Source organism: Bufo gargarizans, chromosome 1 (assembly GCF_014858855.1).
Source record: "Bufo gargarizans isolate SCDJY-AF-19 chromosome 1, ASM1485885v1, whole genome shotgun sequence".
Taxonomy (NCBI): Eukaryota; Metazoa; Chordata; class Amphibia; order Anura; family Bufonidae; genus Bufo; species Bufo gargarizans.
Window position 1 is genome coordinate 233,092,880 of NC_058080.1, and position 13,779 is coordinate 233,106,658.

A 13,779-nucleotide genomic window follows, 5' to 3' on the forward strand; every position below is an offset into this window, starting at 1 on the left:
ACATGCACTTTACAATGTTATATGCTTATGGATGTGGGGGTCTGTCTATGAGTTTGTGGTGAGTCAGATGGGCATGTGCCGATACATGGTTCACATGGCCTTGATGTGTTGTATACAACGATTTTAACTCATTCTGTGTTGTGTCTGTGTCCTTGAATAAATTTGTAATATTTTAGATGTGCGGCTCCTGTTTCGGTATTCTTTTTCTTTCTCTTTGTTATATTGCGTATTATATACCGTGAGCCGGCACTCTTCCCTTTTTTTATTTTTCGATGTGCCCCCTTTTTTTTAATTACATGGTTCCCTTATAACCATGTTATAAGGGAAAATAATAATGATCGGGTCTCCATCCCGATCGTCTCCTAGCAACCGTGCGTGAAAATCGCACCGCATCCGCACTTGCTTGCGGATGCTTGCGATTTTCACGCAGCCCCATTCATTTCTATGGGGCCTGCGTTACGTGAAAAACGCACAAAATAGAGCATGCTGCGATTTTCACGCAACGCATAAGTGATGCGTGAAAATCACCGCTCATGTGAATAGCCCCATAGAAATGAATGGGTCGGTATTCAGTGCGGGTGCAATGCGTTCAACTCACGCATCGCATCCACGCGGAATACTCGCCCGTGTGAAAGGGGCCTTAGGGTACTTTCACACTAGCGTTAAAGTTTTATGGTATTTACTTCCATCATAGGTGCTCTATACCGGAAAAAAATTGCTTCAGTTTTGTCCTAATGCATTATGCATCAGGATGTCTTCAGTTCAGTCACTTTTTCTCCGGCCAAAATTCCAGAACACTTGCCGGAATGATGGATCCAGCATTAATTTCTATTGAAATGTATTAATGCCGGATCAAAACAGATCCGGTTTCCTGGTCTGGCCATGTGCAAACCTATAAAAATGTGAAAAAAATAAATACCGGATCTGTTTTTCTGGATGACACCGGAGAGACGGATCCGGTATTTCAATGCATTTGTCAGACTGATCCGCATCTGTTTGCACACGGATTTCCGGATCCGGCAGGCAGTTTCGGCAACGGAACTTCCTGCAGGAATCCTGTAACGTTAGCGTGAAAGTACCCTTACAAATCTGATAACATTGGACCTTTCGAGGATTTTTTTTTTTGTTTAATTAAATACCTTTCCTTGCCGGGTACCCCCCTGCTGATGCTGCTACCCTGCCTGTTTGTTTTTTTTTCAAATATCGGTCGTACGCCCCACTGTGCCCACCTGCGGTTTTCCTGCCCAGTATGTTAATACTGAGCATCGGTACAGGGAGGAGGAGACGCCAGGGTTTCTCAAAGGGCGTCTCCTTCTCCCTAGCTGTGCTGCGATACAATCACATTGGAAAGCATCACAGCCAGGGAGAAGGTGAGCTTTTTTTTCCTCCCTGGCTGTGACACTCTCCGCTGTGATTAGATCGTGGCACGGCCAGGGAGAAGGAGACGCCTAAGGAGAAACCCTGGCGTCTCCTCCTCCCTGTACTGATGCTCGGTATTAACATACTGGGCGGGAAAGCAGCAGGGGGGCACAGCGGGGCATGTGAGTCCTCTAAATGCATTTTGAGCTGACAGATTCCCTTTATTATAGTGTGGAATTATATTTTATTACAGATCTATACAAAACATCTGTGGCAAGACCTGAGTAATGTGAAGCAGACTGGTAGCTAGAGATGTTCCACCAAACAGGCTCAATAGAAAGACTGGTTGTTAGGGCCGTGTCCCTAGCAACCAGACCGTCAACCATGACTTGGCTGTCTGCGGATAACTTAATATAACCGGAACACCCCTTTAAAGTCACTACGTTAATCAAAGCTCCCCAAATCTCTTTGAGCTGTTAGTGGAACCTTCAATGCCACTGAGAACCTCCATTATAGTCATTTTAAAGTGAACCTGTCAGGTGATTTCTGCTTCCATATTACCGATATATCCTGCTCAGATAGGGCAGAAGAAATCACCTGACACGTTCAGGTTTAACATGTCAGAAAGTGGTTTTCTCCTTAAAGAAACCACAGTGCTGGGTTCTCTCTGGTACAGCACCCAGGGTCTGAAATGTATAGGTGTGAGTATGGAACAATCAGTCTGACACTGAGTTGTCCCAAATAGAGTGATCTGTGACATTTTTTTTGGTCCACTCAACTACAGGATACATGTAAAGATATAATTGTGATATATGTGAGCTGCTCCATTGCTGTGTGATCTACCATTAACGTTTAATGAGGTGTGCAGATTTGGGGATCGTAAAAATAAGTGATTTTCCAATCTCCGGCCTTCCTTAATTACAAGTGTGCAAGGCAAACAGACCATGGCGTGGGCGAAGACCTGTTCACCGTGCCTCTGCAGTTGTGATCGTATAGTATGCTACTGTTGGAAAGCAAGGTGTATGACCTCTTTAACTGAAAGTAGGACATCCTATGCAGTGAAGCATTAGACATTGCCTGCCCTCCCCCCGATCGCTAGATTGTAACCATCGTCTGATACTTTTGGTAGTAAATTAAATATTGAGATGATCCTTGGCTATATTTATAGGGAATCTGTCATCCCCGCCCCCAAACTTAAGTAACTGGGGAAAAGTGTAAGTGACACTGAGTCTGATTATGTACCGTCATTCTTTTAAATTTATTGTATTTATTTATTTTAGTTATTTATTTATCATATTTATTTATTTTGCTCTTCATACTCACTTGCATTCAGACGCTGTGCTCTGACAAACCAGCCGTAAAATGCATTGAGAGGACTCCTGAGCTCACACACATAATCGAGAGGACTAAGATGATTCCACTAAATGCATTTCGAGCTGACAGATTCCCTTTATTATAGTGTGGAATTATATGAATGATATTTTATTACAGATCTATAGAAACATCTGTGACACTGTGTTTTTTATTTTTATATATCATTCACCCTTAATCAAACATGACTTCTGTTCCTATAATTATTAAAGGGGTTCTCCGGGCTTTTAATATTGATGACCTATCCGGAGAATAGGTCATCAATATCAGATTGGCAGGGGTCCGACACCCGGCACCCCCGCCGATCAGCTGTTTGAAGAGGCGCGTGCCGTGCCAGCGCTGCCTCCTCTTCACTGTTTACCTTCTCGCCGTCTCCTCTGCAGCGGTGAGCAGGCGTAATTACACCTAACCGTCTTATTCATTTCAATGGGACGGATCGTTCCCATACACTTGTATACGAGCGATCAGTCCCATTGAAATGAATGGGATGGCTTGGGTGTAATTACACCTGCTCACCGCTGCAGAGGTGACGGCGAGAAGGTAAACAGTGAAGAGGAGGCAGCGCTGGCACGGCACGCGCCTCTTCAAACAGCTGATCGGCGGGGATGCAGGGTGTCGGACCCCCGCCGATCTGATATTGATGACCTATCCTGAGGATAGGTCATCAATATTAAAAGCCCGGAGAACCCCTTTAATACTGTTGTTGATATAGATGCCAAGACTCACTCATTCTCTGCCCTTAGTTCAGTGGCAAGACCTGAGTAATGTGAAGCAGACTGGTAGCTAGAGATGTTCCACCAAACAGGCTCAATAGATAGACTGGTTGTTAGGGCCGTGTCCCTAGCAACCAGACTGTCAACCATGACTTGGCTGTCTGCTGAAAACTGGATTTGCACTGTCCTGACAGCAGAGATAGGGAAAAGGAAGTTGCTCATCAGATTTTGTCTAGAAGGAAACTTAGGTGATCTCTTTACAGGGGTTTGTTAATGATAGACACATCATCTATATAGGTGATAAATGTCTGATCACTGAGGGACCTACCGCTTGGACTCACTGTACGGAGGAGGAGGAGTTTGAATACGGCAGTCCATGCAGTGTCAGCGAGGCTGGCGGAATCTGCAGGGCCTCGTACTCAATGGTTTCCGTCATCCCCTTAGATTTTGAATGGAGAGGCACCATGCATGCTCAATCGCTGTTCCATTCAAACTCCCCCTCAATGCATTGGTGCAATGAGGAGGAACAGGGTCCAAGAGGTAGGACCATCAGCGATCAGACATTTATCCCCTATCCTGTGCAAAACTCCTTTAAGCAATTCCTTTCTGGAAAACAATATATTAATGCCTAATTTTTTTGCTGATTTTTAGATGGAAAAATAGTTTTACCTGGAAACCTCCTAAACCTGAGTTTCTACGGAAGATCTTGCAGCTTGCAAGTGGCCAGCATAAAAGGACCTGATGGTGGTGTGCAAGGACCATGTGACAGTAACACACATGAATCCACTGTTGACCACAGCAATGTGGACTCTAGCAGTTTGGACTTGTCATTACAGCTCAGCTCACTAGATATTGAGGACCGGCAGGATATGGCTGTTACTAGTACACCAAGCAAAGCTGGGGAAAGCAAGTCTCCCCTTCCTTCTTCATATTCCGAGGCTCTAATGGAAGATCAGAGCATAGGAGAGCCTTGCCAAGAGACTCCTCAGAGTCCCCTCTGTGTCCTATCTGGTACCAGTGATGACAGTGCTGGAGGGTCTCCACATAGGAAAGCTGGACTTAGATGCAGTACAGATATGTTTTATTATATTTCTCCTCTAACTCGAGTCAAATGTAAAAGTCCAAAAGTACTTTCAGAAACGGAAGATGGTTCAAAGAGCAAAATTACTTATGATATGATTGGTGGTTTACAGAGCCAACTGGAAGAAATCAGGGAAACAATAGAGCTGCCACTGAAGCAGCCTGAACTGTTTAAGGCCTATGGTAAGTTTTTTCCGTTCACATAGATGTATGAAGGCTTACTTTTTGTGGGACAAGTTGTAATTTTTAATGCCTCCATTTAATATGGCATACAATGTAGTGGGAAGTGTGGGAAAAATGGGTTGGAATTGGAAAAAAAACCTCAATTCCGCCCCCGTTTTACGGGTTTTGTTACCACGGCGTTCCGTCTGCAGCAAAACTGCCCTTCATTCTCTGGGTCAATACAATTACAATGATACCACATATGTATAGGTTTTTATGTCTAAATAGTGTAAAAGTAAATTTAAACTTTGAAAAAAATCTTTTTTTACATCACCATATTCTGACCCCCATAACTTTTTTATAGTTATATCTAATGAGCTGTGTGGGGGCTAATTTTTTGCAGAACAATATGTAGGTTTTATGGATACCATTTTGGAGTGTGTGTGACTTGTTTTACTACATTTTATAAAAAAATGTTGGGTAAGCGAAGCAATGAAAAGTCATTTATGTATTTTTTTTTTATTTTACGGAAAAGGGGGTGATTTAAACTTTTATATTTTTTTTAAAAATGTATATATATTTTTTTTATTTTTTTATGATTTTGAAGCTTACATTTGAGCCTACAAAATCTTTTTTTTTTTTAATATTTAATTTTAAACAATCATGGATCTTTTAGATCATTTTTTATGGTGGCCCGCTGGCCAAAATAAGAATTGCAGCTTCAAAGCCCTGGGTCTCTTCAGAGAGACCCAGCGCATTGAAATCAATTACCGGCATCCTCATTGGCCGCAGAGAATGCCGATAAGAAGCCCGGTTTTTCACCCTTTAGATGCCGTGATCTCATTATTGCTGGTCGTGGTCATTAGCCGCAGGCCTCTGCTGTTTGAAACAACGGAGACCCGCCGGCAATGACACCCGCTGCCCGTGTGTATGTACATGTACGGCGCTGGTAGTGAAGGGGTTACACAGGTCTAGCGCTGAAGCTGTTCAATAGGGATTTCAGCAAAATGGTTGGGTCAGTTCACGTAAGTGACCCAAGCGTCTTGCTAAGGTTATCTGTCACCAGTTTATACTGCCTTCAGATTACCTTTAAGAAACCATCTATATGTCTGTTATGAACTATGTTTTAAAGATGACTCCTGGCATGTGTGTGGTATTGCTGTGGAGATGAGCTGCAGTACCACACACAACCCATAGACTGATGTGGCGTTGATTCTGGACGAAAGCGACCATGTTTTTTTAGAGGGTTTTTCCGAGAGTTCATTATTGATGGTGTATCCTCAGGATGGGTCACCAATATCAGATCGGTGGGGTTCTGAATCCTGGTACCCCTGCCAATCAGCTGTTTTGAAGCGGCCACGACACTCTGGAGTGTGCTGCGGCCTCCTCACAGCTTACCAGGTACGGCCCCGTACATTCTATAGTGGTTGTGCTTGCTGTTGCAGCCCAGGTCCAGTCTCATCAACGGGACTGTGCAGCAGATAGGCCATGTGACCAATGGACAGTTGATTGTGGGGGTGCCCGGAGCCTGATCCCCCACTGATTGGATATTGATGACTTATCCTGAGGATAGGCCATCAGTATTTTACTTCTGGAAAACTCCCTTAATCCTGGAAAACCAATGTGATTGTAAAGTGGCTAAAAAGCATGTGATTTACTAGTAAATCTGGGTAGTATCAGTTTTAAAATGGCCAAATCCTGTGTGATGTTTTAAGCTATTTTTGTAACAATCGTCATTTATTAATCATCACCGTTTAACCCTTATATGCACCGGTATACAGCTGCAATGACAGGTGCAATGGCTTGGAGCTACAATGACGCTGATCCCGATCATTTAACTCCTTAGATATTGTGGTCAGTAACGCCCGTGGCTTAGATATTGTGGTCAATAGCGCCCGTGGCTTAGATATTGTGGTCAATAGCGCCCGTGGCCCGTCTGAGTAGTTAAGCAGAGGAAAGGGCTCCCTCTGTTTTTTGATTGGAGCCCCTGCATCAAAATTGTGGGGCTCTGATTGTTTTCCATGACAGCTTGGGGCCTTGTAAAAGTTCCCAGGCCTGTCATGGCTAACTGCCTGAAAAGCCATGACCGAGGCACGTCTTCTCAGACACTGTGTCAGACTTCCATAGACCGGTACCAAATTCAAAAAAATAAATAAAATCATAACAGGTATCACTGCGTCCCAAAAAAAAATCCAAACTATACAAATTTAAAAACATTTTCCTGCCCTTGTTTTCTAATACAAGCTATGGTAAAAAATAAACAGTGCTGTTAAAAAATACAACTTTTCCTGCAAAAAATCAAGCTCTTATTATGGCTAGGTGAAAAGAAAATGAGAAAGATCATGTGTCTTGGAAGGAGGGAAAAGAGAAAAACAAAATGAAAAACAAAAATAGGCCGTGTCCTGAAAGGGTTAATGATTTTTTTTTTCTAAATAGTGATCATTATTAAATCATTTTATTTTTAGTGCTGCATCCTAACAGAAGCTGGAAATCACATTTGTGTCTGCAAAAGCTTTGAGGGGACGATTTTCATGAATATTGGGGTATGCAGTGTCAGACTGGGGTGCCGACCCCTGTCTGCAAATCTCTAAAACTGCACCAACACATATTTTCTGTAGTAGCCTGCTGCTTAGGCCTCATGCACACAAACGTTTTTTGTTTCAGTAGTGTTTCCGGTTTCGTTCCGTTTTTCCGTATGGCATATACAGTATACAGTAATTAAATAGAAAAAATTGGTCTGGGCATAACATTTTCAATAGATGGTTCCGCAAAAACTGAACGGATACGGAAGACATGCAGAGTATGTGTTCCGTTTTATTTGCGGACCCATTGACTTGAATGGAGCCACGGAATGTGATTTGCGGGCAATAATAGGACATGTTCTATCTTTGAACGGAAATACGGAAACGGAATGCATACGGAATGCATACGGAGTACATTCAGTTTCTTTTTTTTTGCGGAACCATTGAAATGAATGGTTTTGTATACGGACTGTATACGGAACTCAAAAAACGGCCCATATGCGGAACGCAAAAAACGTTCATGTGAACGAGCCCTTAGGGTCCATTCACATGTCCGTGTGTGTTTTGTGGATCCACGGATCCGCAAAACACAGACACCGGCAATGTGTGTTCCGCATTTTGCGGACCGCACATGGCCAGCACTTAATAGAAAATACCTATTCTTGTCCTCAATTGCGGACAAGAATAGGACATGTTCTATTTTTTCGGTATCGGAATTGCGGACCCGGAAGTCCGGATCTGGGCCGCACATCGTGCGGCCCCATAGAGATGAATAGGTCCGCAATTCTGTTCCGCAAAATGCGGAACGGAATTGCGGACGTGTGAATGGAGCAGTCTCTGCCTACACACTGTTCTGTACCTAGAGGTCATCTCAGCCACCTGATCTGTGTATAGCTTGTTGAATACTACCCTATTTTTATATGAAGACATAGGCAAGTTTAGATGCTGTACACTGAATACCTGTATGTAGTGAAGTCCGTGTGCTTTGCCATATGCCACTTGTTCAGGGTATGGGAGAACTAAGGGCCCACGCTGCCTCAGGGGCCCCCCAGGAGATTCCCTTGTTCCCCTGTAGGCCAGTCCAAGCCTGGTGGTATAAGTGCTATTTCGTTTGTTAATGCACTTTATTTTTTATTTTTTTGGTATAACATAGAAAACCAGAATAACATAACATCACAAACTACAGGGTGGCTCACGAAAAAGTAACCCGCCTCCAATATCTCCAAATCAAACTGCCTAATAGTAAATCTGTCTGAGTTGCCCATAGCAACCAATCAGAGCTCAGCTTGCAGTTTTTACAGGGCTCTGAAAAAATGAAAGCTGAGCTCTGATTGGTTGCTATGGACAACTCAGACAGATTTTCTATTAGGCAGTTTGATTTGGAGATATTGGAGGTGGGTTACTTTTCCTTGAGCCACCCTGTATAATGTATGATCTGTAATGTTATATTACCAGAGGCCAGAGCCACAACGCAGGTGGAAGTCTCGGTACGCTTGTCATGTTGTTGGAGTGCTTATTTCTTTATTGTCTTTTTTGTAACCTTGCAGGAATTCCTCCTCCGCGTGGAGTATTACTGTATGGGCCTCCCGGGACTGGCAAAACCCTGATAGCTCGGGCAATTGCTAATGAAGTTGGTGCTCATGTTTCAGTTATCAATGGTCCGGAAATAATGAGCAAGTAAGATGAGACCTATATAAAGCCTTTTCAATTAGAACATTGGATATTTGGTAGATGTAGTAGAGTAACACACATGCTTTTTTAAGACGGGAATAACCCTTTAAACAAAATACTGTAGCTTCATTATCCCTATTGTGATTGGAAAAAAACATGAAAAAAGGCGTGTTTGGGTGAATCAGTGAAATCGGTGAATCGTCAGCATATACGTTTCTGGTATGTCATGAAGAATGAGTGCCTTCCAGTCATGAGAGGGTTAACCTGCGTTTGGCTAGAGGTGAGAGGTGCATCTCTCCTGTCAGAAGTCCTCTGGTTATGTTTCAGATCGGTGCCTGTTTAGTAACAGCTCATTCCCTGCTTGGTAAAGTCATATATCATTGTGTTAGCGAACTGTAAGCAGATAGTCTGACTATTGGAACAAGAACGCGCCTCTGCACAGGCTTTCCTACTCCCCCAGGAATGGCTTCAATAATTTGATATCCAGCCCAACAGGAAATTAGAAGAAAGTCCTACACGGCTGTGCTTATTGCAACATAAGGAGAAAAATCTTTTAAAAATGAAAATTTCATAGACTTAAAATATTTTAAGCATGATTTCCATGTGAAGAGTCTGGTCTGTAGGCTCTTAAAGGGGTATTCCAATCTGAAACATTTATGGCATATTTGTCTGATAGCTGCGGAGCCCACCTCCCGGACCTACTTCTATCTCAAGAAGGAGAAAAACAAAAAACTTCTCACAATAGAATAACCAGAGAATAGGTGATAAATGATCAGTCACTGGAGGCCCCTCTGGCCCAGACTTTTATATAGAATATAACGGAATTGCGTAAAGTGCAATTCCTGTTTTATTGTTAATAAAGTAATCAATCTCGCTAGCATAAGCAGTGATCCGAGAAGTGTGCGGTGCAGCCTTGGAATTTTAGATACTCTTCTAGCTTATTAATAATAGGTTTCAATTGAGGGTGTGGGGGTTTAGCTCTTCTCCGGAGGTCATTCTCACAGGTTACTTCACCAGACACGTATATAATGTCCAAACATTGCATTTATTGTGCAACGCCAGCAACAAAAAAATGACAAAATAATAAACACTCGCCCGTCCAGGCTCTAACTAAACACAAAGTTTCCTGACTCACCTAGGTCAGAGTTCACACCTTGTGAACTCATGCGGCTTTGTCAGCCAATGTCCCACTTGAGTCTGGCGCCTTAGACCACTCGGCCATCCTGACAAACTCCAGTTAACTGTTTCTTGTGGGGGATTTGGGCTCAGTAGTCTGCCTGACTATGGCCGTGCGACCCTCCCAGGCATCGCTACGTCTCCCAACTCCAGGCTACCACCCAGCCTCGTGGCCCCTCAGCCTTGCTGGGCTGAGACCACACTCACAGAGCCTCCAGACCTCTGTCACAGTCTCTGTCCCAAGACAACACTTCCCCCTTGCTGACACCCTGGGAGGTGCTTTATGCCAGCCCTTATTATCTCCAGCTTGCCTCACCTGTGGTGGAATAGGGGTGTGGACCGCACTATCCACCCCTTCCTTTCCTCTAAGCTGCGTGAGACCTGTCACTGTCTCACAAGGGGTATTCCCATCGTGCAGCATATCCACAGGATGTACCATAAATATTTGATAGGTGGACCCGAAAAACTGGCGTTAAAAAGTCGCAAAGCTGAAGTGTACGACTTTTTGACATCATTACACCTAAATTTAGGTTGCAAGTGGTGTTTCTACTCCGCCATTGCCTTTTTCTGAAAAGGAGGCATAGTGTGGGTGGGGCCATCGTCGCCGACACATTCACAGTTTACCGGCGTACGTGACTACTTAAATCTACTGCAGCTACAGGAGTAGAATTCGGTCTAGGTGCTGTCACAGGATATGTTTAATTTACTATGAGGCATTGGCTCGTCATAACTTAAGCGTATTCTCCAGCAGCGAGGAGGATATCAAAAACCATTGTAAAGCACTGATCTTTGATAAATTACCTCCCAAGTGAGAGGACTTGTCACCTCTCATGACATGTCTGTTTTAATAGCTGCATACATTCCCCCTGTAATAACAATTCTGGAACATCTATTCTTATGTCTGTGTTGTGCCATTCCTTTATTATTTCTACTACAAGCTATAAATGAATTGCTAGCAGTCTGCAGTAAGGGTACAGGGGGGAGGTAACAGGTTGGGGAGGGTGTGCCTGCACAGACTGACAATGGCAGCACTGATTGGATAGAGTGAGTCTGCGCAGGTACACACCCTACAACTTGTTTCCTCCCCTCTGTACCCTTACTGCAGACTGCTAGCAATTCATTCATAACTTCTAGTAGTAATAATACAGGAATGGCACAACATAGAGCCTTAAGAATAGATGCTCCAGAATCGTCATTACATGGGAAATGCAAGTAATTACTAAAACAGACATGTCAGGAGAGGGAACAGGTCCTCTTTAACAGGATAGGAATGTCCACAGTTTGTGGAGATGGACGCAAACCGAAAAACATTAAAGCACTTGTTATGTATTAAACTATATACTAAACATTTTTTGTTTAGATTTATTTATTTTCCATTGCAGATTTTACGGAGAGTCGGAAGGCAGGCTGCGTCAAATATTTGCTGAAGCATCACAACGGTAGATATTTGGAAGCTTTTATAATTTTTCTTTAGGGCTCTTTCACACGAGCGGATGCCGTGCGGGTAATCCGCTGCGTGAAAGACAGCCAAGCCCTGTTCAGGACAGCAGAGACACAGAGCAGTAACATGATTAATAATGCTCTTTGCCTCTCTGTGACCTTTTTACTACAAAATCACTGGGAGATAAAGTTGTCACCCTGATTTTGTAGTAAAAAGGTCACAGAGAGGCACGGAGCATTATCAATCATGTTAATGCTCCGAAGCGGGGCTTGGCATTCTTTGACGCAGCGGATTACCCGCACGGCATCCGCTTGTGTGAAAGAGCCCTTACGGTTTTAAATTAGTTTTTCCAAACATGTATATTTTTACAGCATATATGTAACACAGAGAAAATACATTTCTCTGCTCATACAAATACTCTCTACATTTGCAGTACAAAAGCACATCACAGAAAAAAGGCAAATATCAGTTGGGCAGGTACAAACATAATCAGCTGTAAAAAAGTAAATAACTGCTGCAAGCAAAAACGCACGTAAATAATGAACGGTAGAAGAACACGGAAAATGGGGGGGGGGGTCACTCAGTGTTATGTTACATGTATCAGTGGAAAATGTCATGTGACTAGTGTTTGGGGGTATCGTTTGGCGTTTTGTGGTAGATAAAATGGACATGAACCTGTAATGATGCTGCTTGTGCACGAGATCGCAGAACTGGACTTTACCTATAGCAGTTGCCTTTCCCAGGTCCTAACAATGGCGTTTGGTACTCAGACACCGTCAGGACTTCGGGCAGGACTGAACTGCACAACAACTGGACAGTTGCAAAGCAACATATGTGAAGCTTGTATCAACACTGGCAGAAAACAGGACTCTGAAGCATGCTCACTGGTGGATGACGGGAAATGAATGTTGAGGGTCAGGGAAGGAGGAGATGATCCAGCAATGGAGTGGGTACCAAGTATATGGCATACACGTAGATAGTGAGTGAATAGAAACAGAGCAATACTAATCTGACCTTAGCTGCCTTCAAGTAAGCAAGTCAACCTGAACAATATAATAGCACGGCATGAAACAAATCCTAAAAACAGAAAGGAAGACCATGGAACTCCAGATCCTAGAATACAAAACAAAGTGCAAAATAAGGGAATGCACCTAGAAAATGCTATACCTGACAACCAGAACGATATACAAAGGCCCAACAATCAGCAATTCCACCCTGATCAACCAAGCAAAGCTAGTTGATAACCATTCCCAGATTCAGATGCATAGCAACTACCCAAATCAAGTTAAAAGCTAGGTGAACATGAAGCAACAGGGAGACCACTCACACTCGTAACTGAACCACAGTTCTAAGTGTTTAGCATAGAGACCGTTTGGAATTTATCTTTGTACAATGTCCATCTTGACCCAACTCTGTGTAGTAACTGCAACTCAGCTGTCTTTACACTTCTACTTTAAAGTCATTTTTTATCAGAATACATTTTTTTTAATGGGGCATCATTGGAGAAAAATTATTACTTATCTCACCGCTTGTGTTCCGATGCTGGTCCATTCCCCACTGCTGTCTACTTCTATGTTTCAGGCTCGTCTAACAGGAAATGGTTTGGGCTGCCTGCTCAACCGGTCACACAAAAAAAGCTTGTTCCCATCATTTCTTGTTACTAAATATAATACTTTTGGCCGTTCTTACCATTGTTTTCTTTTATAGTCTGCCTTCCATTATATTCATCGATGAACTTGATGCACTTTGCCCAAAAAGAGAAGTGGCGCAGAGTGAAGTGGAGAAAAGGGTGGTCGCATCATTACTCACACTTATGGATGGCATAGGCTCGGTAAGACCTATACATTCAAACTGGGTTGGGGCAGGAAGTCAGACCATAACATGAAGACTCTGATCCTGGTGGGAATATACCTAGAGTCGCCATGTGTCCTGTGAACCACTGGCTCAACTAGTAGACTGTTTAGGTGCCTTTACACAGGACGATATTACAGCAGATTGTCAGGATGGAAGAGTTCCTTCCTGACAATCCGCTGCTCGCTGGTGGAGGAGACCTCTGCATTTGCTTCGCCCCATCTCTGGAGGAGATCACTGCATGTAATCGCTAATGCCATCGCTCTTCCCCATAACGACTCGTTTCCCGGCAGTAGATCTGCTGTCGGGAAACGAGGATTTCTCGCCCAGTTTCCTTGGGGGACACAGAAGACCTTGGGTATAGCTCATCTCCCTAGGAGGCGTGACACTAAGTAAGAACTGTTAGCCCCTCCTCCACAGCTATACCCTCAGC

General features: G+C 43.5%; 1 protein-coding gene across 2 annotated transcripts in view; it reads left to right on the forward strand.

Annotated features, from left to right (window-relative positions):
* SPATA5 (spermatogenesis associated 5) overlaps window positions 1-13,779 on the forward strand; it is a 382,760-nt gene that overhangs the window by 36,149 nt on the left and 332,832 nt on the right. For both annotated transcript variants that reach the window (XR_006390924.1, XM_044302228.1), the window contains exons 5-8: window positions 4,095-4,706; window positions 8,755-8,884; window positions 11,437-11,493; window positions 13,203-13,326. Coding sequence is in view for 1 of the 2 variants with exons in the window: in XM_044302228.1 (XP_044158163.1) it covers window positions 4,095-4,706; window positions 8,755-8,884; window positions 11,437-11,493; window positions 13,203-13,326 (923 nt within the window). In the remaining variant the exon portion in view is untranslated. The remainder of the gene's footprint in view (window positions 1-4,094; window positions 4,707-8,754; window positions 8,885-11,436; window positions 11,494-13,202; window positions 13,327-13,779) is intronic.